Source organism: Teleopsis dalmanni, chromosome 1 (assembly GCF_002237135.1).
Source record: "Teleopsis dalmanni isolate 2A chromosome 1, ASM223713v2, whole genome shotgun sequence".
NCBI classification, from domain to species: Eukaryota; Metazoa; Arthropoda; class Insecta; order Diptera; family Diopsidae; genus Teleopsis; species Teleopsis dalmanni.
In genome coordinates this window covers 73,828,483-73,849,270 of record NC_051846.1, presented here as the reverse complement: position 1 = coordinate 73,849,270, position 20,788 = coordinate 73,828,483, and the positions used below count along the sequence as shown (strand labels likewise).

General features: G+C 28.9%; 1 protein-coding gene across 1 annotated transcript; it reads right to left on the bottom strand.

Annotated features, from left to right (window-relative positions):
• Window positions 1–3,962: 3,962 nt before the first annotated feature.
• Window positions 3,963–6,979, bottom strand: LOC119667568. Its single transcript, XM_038076874.1, has one exon. It carries the CDS (start codon window positions 6,973–6,975, stop codon window positions 4,000–4,002), a length of 2,976 nt encoding a protein of 991 aa, XP_037932802.1. The 5' UTR covers window positions 6,976–6,979; the 3' UTR covers window positions 3,963–3,999.
• Between the last annotated feature and the right edge of the window lie 13,809 nt (window positions 6,980–20,788).

The following is a 20,788-nucleotide window of genomic DNA, read 5'->3' as shown; positions in this document are numbered from 1 at the left end:
TGGGTGATGACATGGGGGCAGAGCTCCACCTTGGACACATATTAGGAATAGAACTGCTTATGCTTGATAAGTAAGTGATAGCTATATCCTGATCTCAATTGTGATAGGACAGTTCTTTCTGTATTGAGGTGTCGTCTTTCTTATGTTACTGAGAAATTGAAGGCAGTGGCCTGTGTACATAGAGAGTGATACAAAATAGTGTACATAAACCTGCACCATTGCGTTACCCTACAAAAAAATCTGGTGGTGTCAAATTGCGTGATCTTGCCATTCACATCATCAAAACTTTGATACATATGCGTATGGAAAACTTCTTGGGTAACAAAGCTAAAACGGGAACACTTCCCGTGTGGCTGCAGTTTATGACATTGGTCAGTCAAAACTCCACATTTTCCAAATATTCCAAAAATATATTTTGGACCTTTATGTTTGGTTTACATTGTAATTCGCAGTGATGCAATTATAGAAAATATAAACGTTTCTGCTGAATTTACTACTACATTGGACCTCTTCCTCCAGTAGGGCATAGGGCCTCAATAATTTTTCTAAATCTGACACTAATTTGTGCTTTTCTATAGATGTCATTTCATGCATATCGTGCCTCAGCTTTATCGTTCTTCCCCACATATTCATGACATCATTTGTCTCAGTATGTAATCTATCCACTTCCACTTTCTCATTTTTATCTCAATTTGTGCTGTTTTTTGAGTCGTTAGGTTCAGCAGGAGTTTATTTCATATTTGATCTGGCCACCATATTTTGAGAATTCTACGTAAACACTTATTGACAAACACATGCATCTTTCTCTCTATATGTCTGGAGTGCCTCTATGTTTCATAGCCGTAGTACAACATAGATTTCACATTTGAGTTAAAGACTCACAGTTTGGTCTGCCTCCTGAGTTCAGAGGCAGACCAAAGCGATCGCGGATATCGCTTTGTTGATACGAGCATCAACATCTTCATCAGCTCCGCTCTTATTTGTTGCAATGATTCCCAGGTAGAATAAAGAGTATACGCATTCAATTTCTTCTCCACTATTTACAGGCAACCTTATATTTTGAACTGTATTTTAAGCTGATACATTTGCAGTTCTTGTGACAATTCTTCTCCAATTCCATTATCTTTCTTTTGTGAATGCTAAGGCTGTATGAGTGGGTTATGAATTAGTACTACGTGTAAGTTTATAGTCAGAATTTTTTAAATTTCTAAAAAAGCTTCAATCAATGTTTTAATTGTGGATTATCAGATATAATCAAAACACTATGAAACTTAAATGGAATTACAAAATCCGGATACTTTTTATGTAAAGGATATTGTAAGGAAATAATATTTTTTTTTTATTGCGCGTAAAATTAATTTGATCTGTGTTCCTCTTTAATTCAATACATAATATTTAGATTTCTTAAGTGCGCGACGTTTAATTTACATATTCTGTATATTTCTGAACTGGAGATTTAACAATTTTATATTAGTATACTATATGTTATTTTCTCGGGGATTGCCACCTTGACGTGATGAGGAGGCTCAGTAGTTACGATGAATCTTCGAGCGATGCCGGCGGTAGCTTGCTACTGGTAGGGCCTCCCTTGCCGGTAAGATCGAATGAGGAGTAATGAAGCTAAGCGCATTCCACAACGTAGCGTCGGTACTCATATTGAGCGGCTGCAAAAGGCGTCTGTTCTCCAGGTCAGGTGCGGCCTATTTAAAAGTGACCTGTCACTACGTGCAAAGCTTACAGGACTGACATTGCGCTTATAACCCATCGTCAGGGCTTTGCTCCCTTTTACTTTTCTGGATAAAACATGAGTCAAAATCCGATGATAATACAGTCTCCAAGTGGTACCCGTACTGATACGGCGAATCCACCTGCTTTGGCAGCACGCACAACGGATTTGGAGGTGCGAAACTCACGTTCAAACAGAATCAATGCGATAGGTACAACTGTAACCACTATGGCCCAATGTTCCCCTGGGTTACTGGATTGATTGATTGATATATTTTATTCCGATTTTGCGGTTTGAAATTCTATGTATTACAATATATATATATATACTGCAACTATATATGTTCAGATTTTTAGGACGGTAATAAATGTAAATGTATGTTTTATTTTATTTTAATGTTTCTTGGTTTCTTGCCCTAATTTTTCATGATAACTTAGATAGATGGAGAGGGAGAGAGAGTTCACATCCATCATCATTAAATGTAATAGTTTCAAAGCATTTTATGAAAAAGTAGATTTCATAACATTTCTAGTAGGATATCTTTTAAAGCTATTTTGATAGACATCGCATTGAGATAGAGATATAGTTAATATAAGAATTGTGGAAAATATTACGTATGTTCATGTTTAACAGAAATAAATATCTGCCTGTTAAACCCTATATATAGTTTATGTAGCGTGATTATATTATTAAACATAATTTTATTTATTGAGTATTGTGTTGTAGTTATATTTACAACAACTTAAAAGTTCATATTTATATATCTGTAGCGATTCGGATGAATCATTCCGTCAAATGCAGTATTCGTCATAAATAAGCTTCAGCTATTATCAATTTTGTATAGAGTGCGTGCTAAACATATTATTTCATGTATAAACTTATAATCTAAAATTTATATAGCATAATGTTTTATCTAGTGGATCTATTAATAGCTTGGTGAATTACCATACTTTTGAAAAACGAATATAATATACATATATACAGTTTGCAAATATTAGCAACTCTATTACGTGAATGCTCCAAATCATCTTCAAATTGTTACTTATGGAAAGACTAAGTGATTAAGTGTTTTATGAATTCATATGTATATGATGATTTTATGATAAAGATTTAAAACATTAATTTTAATATTAAAATTTGAAAATTCAAATATTAATTCTAGACTAATTTAAGTAATAAAAAATTTTACCAAACAACAACTTATTTGTAGGAATAATTACTCCTACAAATAAGGAGTAATTTTAGAACAAGAAAATATAATACACACTCAGTGATATAAATCGCTGAAGATTAGAACACTTTTTTTTATTATTATTAAATATTAAGCTATGAATGCACCCCGATCTAAAAGATCTATTGTGCGCCTAAGGCTCAACTAAAACAATTCTAGACTATTTAGAAATCTCGTAATTGCTGTGGGCTTGGATCAGTTGGTTAAGGAGCACTGACTCTGAGCTTCAAATTTGGCAGTGTACGAGTTCGATTCCTGGTACTTGCAGTCTCAAAAATAATTATTTACGAGTAATTAAATACAAGAGTTATTTCCAAGACCACTGATGATGAGTATTTGGCTATACTCGAAATAGCTGTATTAAAATAAAATAAAATGAATTTTTGTTGTTGTAGTTCACTACTGTTCCGTAAACATCTTTAATTATAAAAAAATAAAAATTCATTGTTTAAAATTGAGCAAAAGCTCTCAAAAATTATTAATTTAATTTTAGCTTTTCTTAATTATTAATATCTTTTAATCTTACACTATAGACTAGAAAATTTGATGTTACTATATTATATATATAACAATTAAATATCGAAAGGACGGGATGTGGTCTTACAATAGTGAGTATTTTAAATAAATATGATGAATATTTTTATAAATTGTGTTATATGTACTCATAAAATCTAAAATAACAAAAATTTGATAATTTGGATATAGAGACTCATTACAAAAGTTAATAAATTTATTAAAATGTTTTTTTTTAATATTTTAAATATTTTTCTTGTCTTGATTTAAGTTTTAAAAAAAATGATCAATTCGAGCATTGTGCCCTTACTTAACTTATTTAAAATTAATTTTAATTATATTACAATCTTTAAACAAAAACAAATCTTAAACATTATTATTATCCTTTGGCAGTGTCAACAAATAAATTATAGCAATATTATTGTAATATTATAATATTCAGTCAATTTTAGATTTACGTTTTATATAAACAATCATATATAGAACTTAGATTCTTAGTTCCACGTAGCCTCGATTTATAATTAACAATTTAATTTAATTCAAGAGCATTTAAATTTTTAGTATATCCTTGACTTTCCAACATTGTTTCAAGTGCAGATATATCTTCTGGATTGCAGTTCACATTTACGTTTTGAATTTTGTCAGCACCAACATGACTTTGATTTCTACTTAAAGTAGCAGTAATAGCCGCAGGATCAACTTGGCCTTGAACGCCTTCAGGTAAATAATCTTTCCAATTTCGAAATAAATAACGAGTAAACTTCTTTAACTGCCTAAATTTGCAATACGTTGCACCCTCCGCAGACTCCAACTGTTGTGTTTGTATTAAAAATCCTTTCTCTTTGAAGGTTTTTTCAAGCTTCTCACGCTGAGTAGATCTACGCGATTTTCTACGCCGTTCACTATGGTTGCGTTGCATGACACCGGACAGTGTCGTAGACTCATCATTCACCATGTGCGGTTGTACATCCCGTCTCACACCAATATTAGTTCCAGTCTTTTGATTTAAATTAACATTTTCTGTAGCTGCATTAAAGCAGGTCTGTTGCGTATTATTTGAGATCATATGAGATGTGGGCGTAGTTCGAGCTGCTGTTGCTGTTGCGTTGGGTAGGAGTATTGTTGAAGTAGGAGTAGAAGTTGGAGAGTCTGGTATTTGTAATAACTCATTACTTAAACCTGTTGATGGTGGTGGTACGTCGAGGCATATTTTTTCACCTGTAGCATTTAAAAATGCGCCAGCACAATTCACACCTGGCAATACACCGGATTGTTGAAGACTTTCACGTGGAAAGAACTCATAGCCACGCATAGATTTATCTCCGGTGCCATTATAATACCTATAATTTCCATCTGAATCAACGGAAAGCATTTTTTTCTCTTGAAGTGTAGGTTTTGGACCGCCAGTAAACTTAAACTTGCATATGCTAACCTCTGTTGGTGGGTTTGTTGCATTCTCAGCTGGCATAGGAGGAATAAAAATAGCTGAACGCTTACGTTTTTGTGGTGCCATTTGTGAGAGAGGTGTCGCTGAGCTCGCTGTTGTTGTATTCGTTGCAACTGAGTTTTCTGATTTTACTGAAGAGGGTGTAGACATTTGTTCTGGATAATCTATAGTTGTGTTACAATTGTTAGAGAGCACGGGTGCTTGTTTTTCAAGTTTCGGGGTAAGAAACATATTACTCGGAATTGGTATTTTTAATGACAGTTGATTATCTTTCTCAATAGTTTCGATTGGTAAGCCAAACGCTTGGCCGTTACCACTTTCCAAGAGTTTTTGATAATAATAACTCATCGGGTGCAATAAATTATTTGTATCTATGATATTACCATTCGTGTGATTAGTGTTATCGGCATCTACAGGCTCTTGCTTAAAAACTGGTTTCGATTCACCAAATTCCGGTAATAATATTTTCATATTAGCTGCTAATAGTGTATCTGTAAGGTTGTCAGTGGATGTTGTAATAGGCGTTGCACTGTTTGAGTTAGTGTCGGATGCACAAGCTTCGTCTTCATCTTCACTAGATATGGAGTACATATCAGTGCATTGATCTCGCATACACAAATTTAATGGTTCTTCCGCAGAAGTGACTGGTAGCGTGGTTTTCATGGTTTCTCTCATAGTTTCAGTTTTAATAACTGCTTTTGGTGTACCAGGTACAATAGTACCGTAGTTTTTGTAGATAAGATGACATATGTCAGCCTTTTTAGGTTTACGTCCTCTACGTGGCTTAGAATTATCCAACGTTATTTCACCCATATAGGGAAGGTCTTTATAGTTTTGGACACGTTTCGCAGTAGAATTAGGCGAGTTAGGGTTCGAGGGTTTTGATGTATTATTTTCAGTATTTGCATGGTAAGTTCTTGTTGGTGAGAATGAATTATAATTAGTGGTGTTGACAGAAGCGCTGAACATGGGTTTTATAGCAGTTTGTTCATGTGTATTAGCAAATTTATTATTATTGTTGTCATCATGATGAATATCGATGGTAAGTTGAGGGATAGGCTGTACTCGCTGTTTATCAGCTTCCATCTGAGTCTGTTGTTGTTGTTGTTTTTGGTGCTGTTGTTGCTGTTGTGTTGCTGAACGTTGCAGTTCTGCAATTTTTTGCAACCAACTACGCACATTTTCATGTGCACTTTTTTGTGGTGGTAACTTTGTACCCTGCGTCAGCTTAACCACTCTAGTTTCTTTAGGTTGTGCATCTTTCGTTTGTTTTGTTGCTTTTTTTGCAAATTGTCGTTCAGTAGCTTCATAATGGCTAAGATATTCCGGAGGTAGGGCCTGATGATGGAAACGTAGTTTTACAGCGCCTTTCTTTTTAGGCTTTGCTGTGCGTGTATTTCTACTATTACTTAATGTGGATGTCGATCCTATTGTAGTTGTCGCTTGTGTGTTAGTCTGCTTCTGTTGTTGTGCACTCATTAGTCCGGCTTTAACTTTAAGTTGCTGTTTTGTTAAGAGACTGCAGCCATTTTGCGGACGTTGTTTTTCTTGTATCGGTTTTGGTAAAATTTTACGTTGTATTGTAATGGGCGGAACTTGGAGTTGTTGTTTCTGTTCTAATTGTAGTTGTTGCTGTTGTTTTTGTTTATGTGTTACGGCTATAAGCGTTCTAAATTCAGCTGGATGATCATCGTCATATGTAATTTCATCAGCAACACTAGATATAAGTGGGTCATCGGAACTTTGTAATAATAATTTTTTATGGACGTTCTCAGTTTTCAAGCTATGACGTTGTTGTAAATATTTCATACGGGATTCGTGAGACTGTTGCCATGTTGCAGTATGCACGGGAAAGAGATCAACGCTATTATTGTCTTCGAGTTTAATATCACAACTTAAAGCTGCCTCAAAGTTGTTTAAGCTGTCGACAACTGTGTGAGGTTTATTAAAGAAGTTAACGGAATTGTTGCCTTGTATGGTTGGACACATTTCTTTCTCATAACCATTTCTTAAACCTCCATGCTGGAGTACATAGTCATCACGAACGGCTTCTTGCATACTACTGCCGCCAACTGTAATTATAGAAAAAACAAATTTAAATAATTTTCAATGTATTGATACATTTAATTTTCATTGTATCCCTAAATATGACTGTAGACTATAGTCAAATATATATAATATAATATAATATAATATAATATAATATAATATAATATAATATAATATAATATAATATAATATAATATAATATAATATAATATGATATAATATATAATATGTATAATAAAATATGTAATATGTATTATAAAACATGTAATATGTATAGTAAAATATGTAATATGTATAATATAATATATAATATCTATAATATAATATATAATATCTATAATATAATATGTATAATAAAATATATAATATGTATAATATAATATATATAATGTAATATGTAATATATAATATATATAATGTAATATGTAATATATAATATATATAATGTAATATGTAATATTATAATATATATAATATAATATGTAATATATATAATATATATAATATAATATATATAATATAATATATATAATATAATATATATAATATAATATATATAATATAATATATATAATATAATATATATAATACTAATATATGTATATAATATATATATATAATATATATATATTTTAATAATAGATAACATTATATTATTATAATAATATTATAACATATATTATATAAGTATAATTGAATATATTAATATAATAATCTATATATAATATTAATATAATATTATCTATATAATATATATATTATATATAATATAAATTATATAATATAATTAATATAAATATAATATAATATATTAATATAAATATATATAATATAATATAATATTATATAATATACAATATAATATAATTTACAATATAATATACAATATAATATATAATATAATATAATATAATAAAATCTTATAATATAATATAAAATAATATATATTATATGGTATGGTATATTATATTATACCATATAAAAAAAGTAGTATAATATAAAAAGTGTTATAATATAATAATAATACGATGTCATACATAAAACAATATTTATAAAGTAATATAATATATAAAATAATATATATAAAGTAATAAAATATATATCATAATATAATGTAATACATAAAATAATGAAATGTAATGTATAATATATAAAATAATATAATATATTATAATATAATATAATATAATATAATATAATATAATATAATATAATATAATATAATATAATATAATATAATATAATATAATATAATATAATATCATATATAATAGATATTCTTTTCAAAGATACTTTAAAAAGTTGTGTATTCTTTAAAATTGACTTATTAAAAATATATATGTGAATAACTCAAGCCATTAGATAAAAAGGCAGAAGAAGAATTTTTTAACGGTTTGGTTGGATTTTTCCAGTGGACTATTCAGCTGATTATCGATTTAGCTTCGAAGTATATAGTGGCTAATATATCAACTGCTTTTACCCACGATGAAAAATGTCATCCACATAATTTAACTTTGACGTACTGGACCAATAACAAATTACTATTAAAATCATTGCCACAGCAGTATAGTGTATTACGATCCATCAATATCCATCGGTTATTTTAAGTAACTGTTTTATTTTACTCTATTGGCACACAAATTATCGCACATCCTCGAAACAGCGTTGTATGATCAGCCAAATTTTAATACACAAATTAAATTTTTGTTATTATTTCTTCATTACTGTTCGAACTCTTCTAGTTTCTTTTGTTTTTATCATAAGACGCGTTACATTCTACACAAAAAAAAAATCAACCTTAGAATAAATATTTTTTACTATTAAATTGGCTATATTTTAGATGTGCGGTTGGAATTAATACTTAAGAATACTTTACAGTATATCACATGATGATTTTTCATTACCAATTTTTTACATTGCATTACTAGTTTTTTACATCACAATCGTTGTATATTATTGTTTCACAGTTGCAAATATTAGGGCATAATCATCTTAAGTGATTGCGATATCGATACATCTTAATCTTAATAATCCAAATGGAAACTCTAAGTAAATCTTTTAATCGTAATTTAATTTTTTTGCTGAAAGACAACTTTCAACTAGCTGTTAATAATATAAATCGTACTCAACTGACAAAACGTTCTGAATAAGAAAAACTAGGATAATGGTTTAGTAAAATTGTCAGCTGGGAACTGACAATACTAATCTGTTGACAATGTTTATAGTAGAAATGGTGATCATCGTATGTGTTCTTAAAGTATAATTGATCAATTTTTACAATTTTATAATTTTAATTTACATTTAGTTATATTTACTGTTTATAAAACTTGAATCAAGATCTATATAGATATATAAATAATTATTTTATTTTTTCCTAATTAATTTATTATATTTATTTTTAAAAAATGCTTGCATTTACAATTAAATACTTATCATAAACAAACGTAATTACAAACAAAATATTAATTTATTTACAAATTTAATTATTTAATAATGGTCAGCCAAAAATTCAATTAATTAAAATAATTTAAAAAATAAATTTTTGTTGTTGTTTCACTTCTGTTCGAAAACCTCTTTATTATTTAATAATACGTTTGAAATTTCGTAAACAGAAATTGTCACTCATACGTCACGAGCTTAAATAAAAAACCACTGCTAATGTACTTTAATATTGATCACTTGATAAAATTATAATTATTATATGAAATCTATTTACTATTTTACTTTATATTAATAATTGTTTATTATTTAAAACTGAAGCACAACACGCAATTTTTTTAATTTTATATTCAAAAGTGCAAAGTCGCATTGCAAGAGTATTAACAGCAGCTGTTACAAAGAGAGTGAGAGTGAGAGAGAGAGAAAGAAAAGAGAAGAATCATGCAAGAGATTTAAATTTTTCATGTTATTACCCGTAAATGAAAATTCCGGTAGCATATTTTTATTCAAAATTTTTTAAATTGTGTGGATTCACTAAAAATTTTTTTAAAATTTGTGGTTATAAGCTGCCGGCACATAAAATTGAATTCTCTTCCCGCTCTTTTTTCAAAGCAAATTTTAAAGAAATACAATTGTTGTTATAGGCTTTGGTCTATGCTCTTTCTTCACAGCTATTTTCTCGTATGCCCGATGTTCGCACGTAATACAACGAATTAGCTTTTGCATGAAATTCGATGCCCTTCCTTTTGCAAAAATTACCATATACGGAATGAAAACTTTTTTTTTCATAAAACTTTGAAGAATGCAGGGGCTTTAATTCGTATGTCCATTAATAGCACAATATATCCACGTTATTAAGACAGTTATAATTTAAAAATTTTTACTAAGAATGATCACCAAGATCCATTAAATAATATTGTTTCAAGTTTAAGTTTTTTTTAAAAATTAATATCTTAGTATTATTCCGTTAAACTTTAAGCTTTTATTTAGTTTATTTCACTAATATAAGTATTAAACTTATATTATATATGTTTGGGTATATCACCTGCCTTTTCACGTTTTCTTCGTATTATTTTGTTTTTTTTGTTTAATTATTTTAACTGCGCGCGTACATGTTGACATCTAAATCGCAACTAAAATTACCAAAAGAATTTTCCCATATCCACCTTAGATGGTCGTCCACCGCATTTTCAGTTTCGTTTCTTTTAATTGTATTAATTTACGCGGCATTTACTCTCTACATTCTACATTCCAATTATAAAGATTTTCCTCATTTCACTTAATTTCGCTTAAAATGTATGCATATGTTTCTTGTTCAATTTTAGAATATCCAACTTGTTAACACTAAATGTGGTCTTCGTCTCACGTACATTTAAATATTTCGGATATTCGGCAAAGTTGACAATGTGGACAATGAAATTGTTGCTGCATTCTGATAAAATATAGTCAAAAAAGTGTTTGAAGAAATCATAACGATGCTCTCCAATAATTTGTAAACGAAAGATCTCATACATCTTCTCACTTTGCGTACTCTTCTTTTTCAGAAGTGCGTACCAATCGTAATATAGAAAAACTATTGTATTAGTATTTAATAGAAATCAGTTTAATTTTTGCCTTGTCATGGCAACCTAGTTTTTGCTCCCACCCATCACTTTCGTCCATATGCAACATTGAAAAAAGTGTCTGAAAAATGTTCAACACTCTCTCACTCTCTTTTTGCATTATACTCAATAGGGAAATTGATTTGGCGTAGTCACTACAAAAAATATGCGAGTTCATAATAGCTTACACGTTGATCCTCTTGAATACGGTGGCGTGTGATCGGAGTGTGTCTATAAATTCACGATCGCCGGCATATACCTTATATACCATACGAGTATAAAGCTTATGACACACATTTTTCTTATGCTAGTGTATTTTAGAAGTGGTTTTATAGTTTATTTTTGAAACAACGTGTTTTGTTTCATACAAAGAGTATTTGAAAATTAGTTTTGCCTATATTCTGATTTTATTTAAAAATAGCTTGAACAAATGTTTCAAAATTAACTAAATTTTAGGAAAATTGATATCAGTTTCAACTTTTGATAAGTCTTCTTGCACTGTGGAGTATGCAGTTGATTTCTTTTTTTTAATAGACTAACAAATTTTTAAAGATGTACATGCAAGATGTTAAATAATTAATATATTAAATATATAATTAAATACATATATTTAAATAACATTAAATATTTATATATCTTTATATATATAATTCTTCTGTACGTGTGTTGACAGCGAACTCCTCCTAAACGGCTGAACCGATTTTGATGAAATTTTTTGTGTGTGTTCAAGTGGATTCAAGGATGGTTTAGATTCATAATTTGGTTCACTGGATAATGTTTGTTTAATTATTACACAGTTTTTTGGTATCCATATACATTTATATTAGACATTTAAAATTTATTCATGCTTACTTTGATTTGTTTAAAAAGTTTAAAGTTCAACTATCCTATTGAATTTTTGAATTCGCTGGATTTACCAGGAATGCCACCACATAACTTAAGATTAAAAATTGGCTCACCTATAATTTAAATGAACCTAAGCTATGCAACGGCACAAGATTAGTCATGAAAAAAATTATGGGCAATGTACTTGAAGCTACAATTTTGAATGGCAAATTTGAAGGTTAAGCTGTTCTCCGGCCACGAACTCTAATGATCCCTTCAGACTCACCTATTCCATTCAGACATCTGCAATTTCCAATTCGCTTGGCATTTGTCATGACTATTAATAAGTCACAAAGTCAAACAATGTCGATTTATGGGATAGATCTAGAAAATCAGGTCTTTTCACATGACCAATTATATGTGGCGTGTTCTCGCGTTGGAAAACAGTCAAGTTTATTCATTTATACTCCTCAAGAATTGACAAAAACTATTGTTCATCAACTCGCATTAAGATGAAATTAAACAAACATTATTGATTATTACGAATTGTTTTTAGAAAAATTGATGTTATTTCAAAATAAAGAATAACAAAATTATTACATTATTTGTCTTTCATTTCTTACTTTGTTTAATATCTTAATCGGTTAGTATATCATGCAGGACTACATCTGTCGGATCCGCTAGTATAATATAAATATATTTAATTTTAACGACGTTAAGTAAATATATTAAATATATATATTTAAATATATTAAGCATTTATATATACAATATAAATAATAAAATATATTCAACTCTTTTTATACTTATATATTATAAATATATTCAACGAAACATGTTATAATTTGGGAAAAAATATTTCTGAAGAACTATATAATATATAATTTTAGTCAAAATTGAAAATTCTTTTTATTTCATAAATAATTCTTGTTATAGGTATGCAATTTTTACTCATTTTATTTTATTTTAACATTTTAAATAATTGTATGCATTATTGCTTAAATTTATAATAAGAACAACACATAATAGTTAAGTGAATTTATATAGCCGTGATTTATGCGTTATTTCTAAAAATGTACCTCAAATTCAATTGTTGTTTATAAATAAGCAACAATAATTGAGACCCAAAATTTCCATAAAGCGCGTATAACACATGAGAATTTTTTGTCAAATTTTTTTGTCGTCGCTTGCTATTACACATCAAAACAGTCGACATTATTTTGAACATGTTTCAGCAAAAAAAAAACAACAATATACTACAAAATAAAATGATTGAAATTTTGCATGTAAGTCGATAAAAATCCGATTGTAAACGAAGATCAATTTTAAGGTAAAATCAATATTTTTTAATTTTCATCAAACTTTTTTGTCAAATTTGACACAAATTTCGCATTTCACAAAAAAGTTCGGTAAAAAATGCTCATGTGTAATACGCGCTTAATGCAAATTAAGTGTACATTGGCGTCGTGTGTTTTCACACCAGTTCAAAAACAGACTATATACAGACTATATATACTGTCTGTTCCAGATTTTCAGATAAGTCAAAAAAAATATAACTAATTAACAATAAAAACTTTAACTATAAAAATTTATCATTCTTTTCTATTCAAAGATTGATTTCTGTTTTTTGAATACTTTTAGTTATAAACAATTTTATTAATTTAAATATTAATCTATTTTTCATAATTTATTATAGCCAAATAAAGAATCGACTAAAATCATTATTGTTTTATTGTAACATTCTATCTGCATATTTTTTTTTTTGTGCTCAACATTCCAGCTTTTGGAGTTTGGTAACTGTCACGGCGTTACAAAGCCATGCACTCAGTATATGGTGGCTGATGTTTTGAAGTCCCCAACTTGAAATACAATCTTATAGCCGTCTCTGACTATACGGCTATAAGATTTTTCCATAGTTTCTAAATTTTTACCGATACACATTTGCAACCACAAAACTTTTCTTCTTGATGAATTTCGCCCTCTTTTGTTAAGATATATGAAAGGTCGAACACCGTTTTTTGAATTGCTTTTGGAAAGTTAAATAACTGGCATATGTAAGAAGTGGTCAGTTTATTTCAATAACACCAATAAGGTAAAGTTCTGCAAGTCACATCTTTCTGGAATTTTTCTGGGATGTGAATTGCTGAAATAAAATATATCACATTTGCAAAATATAAAAAAGACACTGAAGTAGACACACGTGTTTGGGCAGGAGTTTTTTTTTATTAAAATGAACAAACTATAGTAATGTTATATAGAATCAAAATTATCAGCAGCATATCGGTATTTAATAATCGACCTATGAATTGATTGATTAGAGATAATCAATACAAAATTCGTTTAAAATAAACTCATCAACTTATTAAAAAGCCGTCATCGTTAGAAAGATAAGTGATCCGTTCATGAGTACTTTTAAGCTATTCTAATATTGAGTACGGAACTGTATTCTTTTCTAATATTGAGAAAGAGACTGTAAAGAGGCTGTGTGTTTTTGGAATTCAAATTTATGATGTATTGTATGTTATGGTCAGCCAAAAATTCAATTAATCAAAATAATATTAAAAAAATTTTTTATTGTTATAGTACACTCTTTTTCGAAACCTCTCTACAAATATTTATTATTTAAGGATCAAAATTTTATGATTTTTAATATATTGTTTTTACAGGTTAATTGGTCAATGTTTAATTATTATTAAAAATAAAAATAAGAAAAAAACAATAAATTATTTCACAATAATTTTTATTTGATTAATATTTCGACTTTAGTCTAAAGTCAACATCAGATTTTTTTTTCAATAAGAACGTCAAAAAAAATATTTATCGGCAAGCTTCACAGTAGTGTGATTCGTATACATAATTTTACAAATAATATTAAAAGAGTCATCAGTTTAAACTGCAACATAATACAACAACCATTATACGAGGGTGGTTTGATAAGTCAGTGACTTTTTGAATTTCCCGCGCAGTTACTCCAAATGCACCAGTGCTACTGTCAGCTGTAATCTACCAGTGGGCAACTTTTTAATTTTGAGCAAGCTACGTCGTTCAGTTGGTGTTTGATAGCCGTTAAAAACAGACAACCTCGTGAATTTTTATGAAAATGGAAAAAAGTGAATTTCGCCATTTCTTTAGGTTTGGAAATAGAAAATAATCGCAGGGGGCTAAATCTGGGGAATATGCTGGATGGGGTAGCAGTTCGTATCCCAATGCTTAATCAGCACACGAAATTCTGCATTGAACGGCTATCAAACACCAACTGAACGACGTAGCTTGGTCAAAATTAGAAAGTTGCCCACTGGTAGATTACAGCTGATGGCAGCACTTTTACTTTTGGAGTAACTGGGCGGGAAATTCAAAAAGTCACTGACTTATCAAACCGCCCTCGTATATATTAGCAAAATCATAGGGGCAGATTATAAGTAATGACTTCATTAATCTACACTACAGATTACACATTCGTAATTATCTCTGTTTGGAAATTCCTTGAGATAATACATTGCCTAATCCCAATTAAACTTTATTTCATTTGAAACGTAATACAAAAAAGCATAACTTTATTTGCTAGTGAATAATAATATATAATAATAATTTTTTATTAAATTTTTTAAAATTAAAGTTATTTGGTTAGAGTATTTATTACATTTGTAAATATATAAATAAATATATAAATATTTTCTTAAAAACAATTGAGGTTACTTTAGAACAATGTGACTGCAAATATTAAAAAACCAAACAAAAATAAATTAAATTAAATAAAAATTGAATCTGAAACACTTTACCAAAAAGAAATATAAAAACTATAAATAATCACATCAAAAGATGCCAAAAATAAACAAACATATTAGTTTGCCCACTTGTTTGAATGATCCTAACATGAATGTGACATTAAGAATGTTCAGAAGAAGAAACAAAGTCGATTTCTAATTCTCAAACGCCTTCCACACCACGATACCCGAAGAGAACAAATGACCATGAGACCCATTTTAAGAGAAAATGCCTGTGAAAAACCAAAACATCGGATAAACATGAAAATTTATGGGAGAAGAGAGAGTTTATTTTGTTTTTTGTTTTTGGGAAAAATAATTTTTCATATCACAAACAAGAGTTCTTGAAAACTTTTAAAGTTTACTACTGCAGACACAATTTTTGAGTATTCCTGTTTTTATTTTTCTTAATTTGGAACACACGAAAATAACTAAAGAAATTTGATCGAATTGCCTAAATTTGGTGCAAACTTTTAAATTCAGAGACCAGAGAAGATCTATTATTAATTTCGAAAAAGAGCGAACCACATTAATTCACAACGATTATTGTTGTCGTTTTAGATAAAGTGTATCCAGATACTTTTACACCTTTACAATTTTTTTTATTTTAGCGGGCGAAAAGCTTTACATATTCAATTTGTATTTACACATAATGTGCAAGGAATAAATAACATTTCCTACTCTATTTTATTTTTAGAGTCCATGTTTTTTACAGTTAAAACGTAGCATATCTGCGGTATTGATGATTTGTTCTATTTTTCTTGTTCGATATGCGATTTGTTCTATATATTATGTTTTTCTTATTCATAATTTAAAAAAAAAATGATATATTATTAATTTTTATCTTATAATATTTTACATAAACAATATTTAAACTTTAAAACTAGCAAATGTAATCCCTATTATTATATTTGTATTATTTAATAATAATATATGGTCTACCATAGGCTTCAACTAATGGTCGAAGCTTCAATACACAGATTCTATACACAGATAGATTTCTTGCAAAATAATTACCTGTTATTTACTAACATTTTTTTGTATTACTTAAAATTGTTCGCTGAAAAATATAAGACTATTTTTGGTGGTTATTTCTATCCTATATAATAATATAGTGAACCACCCATTTTATGCATTTGTCGATTTCATCTGCCTATATTTGCCATAACTTTCTGTTCAAGTTTTATTTAATTACCCTAAAAACTGAAAGAGTGATTTGTGTATTGAGAGAAGAACTAAAATACAAAATATACGATAAGTTGAGTATGTACACTTGTAAATCAATTTGTCTTGTCGTATAAAGATATAATTTATATGATCTTTAAAGTTTTCGTCACTTCGTTACAAAAAACTTGACAAATATAATAAACCCTGTATATACCATACACTAATACCCCGATTTGAGTGCTTTACAATTAAAGGACCGACAAAATGTGGCACAAATCGAATCACGTTAAAATATTATAAATTTTGACCACTTGTTGATGGCGAATTACCTTTTAACTCATTGAATATCGACAGAGCCTTATTCTGAATTAACATTTAGCTCAATGGCATTCTTCTTTGATTCTGATTTTCTATCCAAATGGATACGAGGCCCTCCATTTTTATAATTAATGGACTTTCAGTTTTTGTAAATTGTTTGGCCTGCAAATATGTGACACCTTTTCCATAGTCCTTTATCTTATCCGCATAACGATAACAAATTCTTTTTACAGTAGTTGAAGCTAAATATAGAATTCTCAAAATGTCAGCAGGTTGATACGTCATATAAGTCACGCTTGACTGTCATCAAATCGTTATTCAGACGCTAAATTGTTAACCAATTAATTTCACAGTAAGGCTCCGATATGTAAAACTTAATGATTAAATAGATTATTGAGCGTTTATCCACAAAAACAATAATAGAATATTGGAAATCTAATTAATATGTTCTGATAGATGAAAATAATCCACGAATTCTTTCATCTCTCACATGGAGACTTTTTTGTTTCGATAGCATCAGGTTTGGTGGTTTTGTAAAACTAAAGAAAGAAGAGTTTCGCGTTATGACTAGAAACAACTTAATGACAAAAACATATTTTTGAAATGAGAGCTTGACAAGCAATATGAAGGCTTTCTATTGTCGTAGGACTGGTTTAACTGAGAACTGAGAATGAGATAAATGATCTAGTGATAAAAGATTTATAAATAAAAGTGCGCAAGATCTCTGATGTAAATGCTATCAATACAAAAACTATTTTGTAATAGTATTTATATACATATGTGAAAAATATATTACTTATAGTTTACCGAGTCTAGTTGTAATACAAAAGATAACATAATCAAATAAGGTAACAACTGTAGATTTTGTGAATACAATCCTTGTTCTAGTTATATATATATTGACGCTGATATAGTAAAAATTTTAAATTAACTCATTTATAATATTTTGAGGGACCATTTGCATACGAACTGAAACTGAAGTAAGAAAGATAGCAGTGTTTGAAAGGAAAAGACTCAGAAAAATTATTGGCCCCGTGAAAGTAAACGGGAAGTATCGCATAAAATACAACCAGAAGCTAGAACAGCTAGCTGAAGGTGATACAATCAACAAATTTATGAAGAGCAGCGATAAGATGGGTTGAACATGTTATAAGAATGCCGGATATGAGAGTATCGCTTAAGATTTATGAAAACTAAGTAGGAACCAACAGGATACGATGGATAGACAGTGTACAGCAGCACTTAGAAGAAATGGACATAACAAATTAGCAAACAAAAACAAAAAATAGAGAAGAATGGAAGAATGTTATTAAACAGGCTTAGGTCCTACATGGCCTGTATGGTCACGGATGATGATGATGATTTGCATAAGACAAAAATCATTAGTGCCGCGTTTATGTATTTCAAAAATGATAGTTCCACCAACAGAGAGTTATAGTTTCTGTTATGTGGAATGCACATGCCTTATTAATAATATTATAGAAGGAAATATGATGTGACAATGTACCAGCTCATTCTCTAGCAATTCCAATAGTAAAATTGTTCGAGTTACAGTAAGAGTTTTTACCACATCGACTGTATTTACCAGATTTGGCACCATCTATTTTTTTTTCAAATTTATGAAATAGTTGAATCATCAAATGTAAATATATGAATATTTGTCATAAATTTATTGCACTTATTGTGTATTACAAGTTCGTTACAAAAAGTGTACGTTCAGTACAAAAATGTGTTTTTTACATATAAAATTTTACTTCTATCTTTGAGCTATCCTAATATATACTAGGAGTTTAATGCAAAATTAAAAAACATATTATTAATTATGACGTTTCATGCGTAATAGTCAACAGATAAACTGTCGTAAATACTATAGAGAAAGCAATCTCATCATTGTACATAATACTTTTCATAAAAACTTGATCCTTAATAACTGCTATATCCGATAGTTGCTTTCCTAAAAGATTCATAACTTATTAACGTCATACAACATTATTATAAAATGGGTTTTGTGATACATTTGATTAAAGAATTAAGTTTAATAAATGTCTGTCTTGGGGCATATGTGTGGAAAAAAACGTAATTATGTTTTAAGTATGTTTTAATAACTTCAAATTTAAAGTGGGATAAAGAAAACGACGTACATCTAAGTGTATTGAAAACTCATATAACCAATAAAATTACTGTCATTGCTGTAAGCATGATCATATGATCATCTTGATCAATGCTTAACGAAAGCTTGATGGAAATATATTCATAAAATGAGTGGATTGAAATTCAAATACTATAAATAAATCCTCTATCGAAAATTAAAGCGGAAAATGCTATTAAATCATCAATATTTATATTCCTGGAGTTAAAGAAAACAGTCTGATTCCAATTGATATATCTTATACTTTAAGAGAAGTAGTAAGAGTACTCCGAAAAAATAAATAAATCTGCATAAATGTATATCTGGTTTATTTAAAAAAGTTTTTTATTTATATGCTCAATATGAATTAATTATAAACAATTTTAATTAATAAATTTATATATATTATTATTTTGCAATTATTTTATCATTATTTTAGCTTCATATTTTTACTATCGATAAGTAGAAGTAGATAAGTAACATAGTACTCTGTAGAAGCAACTGCTTGGGTTTGCTACAGGGTTCGTATTTCACTCATGAGCAGCTCAGGCTCACGAGCGTGAGCCCATTTATAACTTAATGGCGGCTCTTGCTCGTGAGCGTGAGCTCGTAATTGGGCTCGCTCATGAGCGTGACCCATCGTATGAAAAGAGTTTTTTGCCGGCTCATGAGCCGTGAGCAGAATGAGCCAAAATGAGCCGCTCGTGGGTACACAATTACGAACTCTGGTTTGCATTGTTAAAGTTACCAAGAAAATACAGTATAAAACTTTAAATGTTATTAATTAATAAATTAATATATTTTTAGTGGAACCAACTAATTGTATTATTCCTAAATACTATGAAATCTTTTGAGGATTACAATGAATAGAATTAAATAATGGAACTTAAATAGTTGCATATGAATGTCAAGAATTTAAAAAACAACATTTGAATGTAATACAGGCATGTAACTGGCGGGGAGCTTGAGGAGCTGAAGTCACAACTCTCAAAATAAATCAACTATAATTATACACATATATATCCATTATTAATTAGCATTAATTGTTTAATAAAATAAGTTTTTTTTTAAATTAGAAAAATATGAATTTCTGACTATAGACCTGATGGAATGTAAAATCGTCTACTTATATCTAAAAATTATTTAGAAATAGAAATCCATTTTTTTTCAGCATTAATTAAGACAATTTTTTTTTTAAATTACAATAATTTGAAAACCCCTGAAATAGATTTACAAAATATTTACAAATAGGTAGATGTATAATATACGAAGTTGGCCGCACATTCATACGTTGCATACACGGTTGCCACTTGAAAATTTTTTTCTGTACCAAAATTGGTTTAAAAAGGTACCATTTCTGTAAAAAAAGGTCCAAAATTTTTCTATTGTCTTTTTATAAGAAAATACAATTTATATAAAATGTACAAAAAGTATAAAACAATACAATATCCACAATAAAGTTGGGTCGCCGAAAATGTACCATTTTTTGAACATGAGTACCAGAGTACCAAACGGAAAAAAAGTACCAATTTTGGTACTAAAGTACCATAAGTGGCAACCGTGGTTCCAAATAAAAAAAA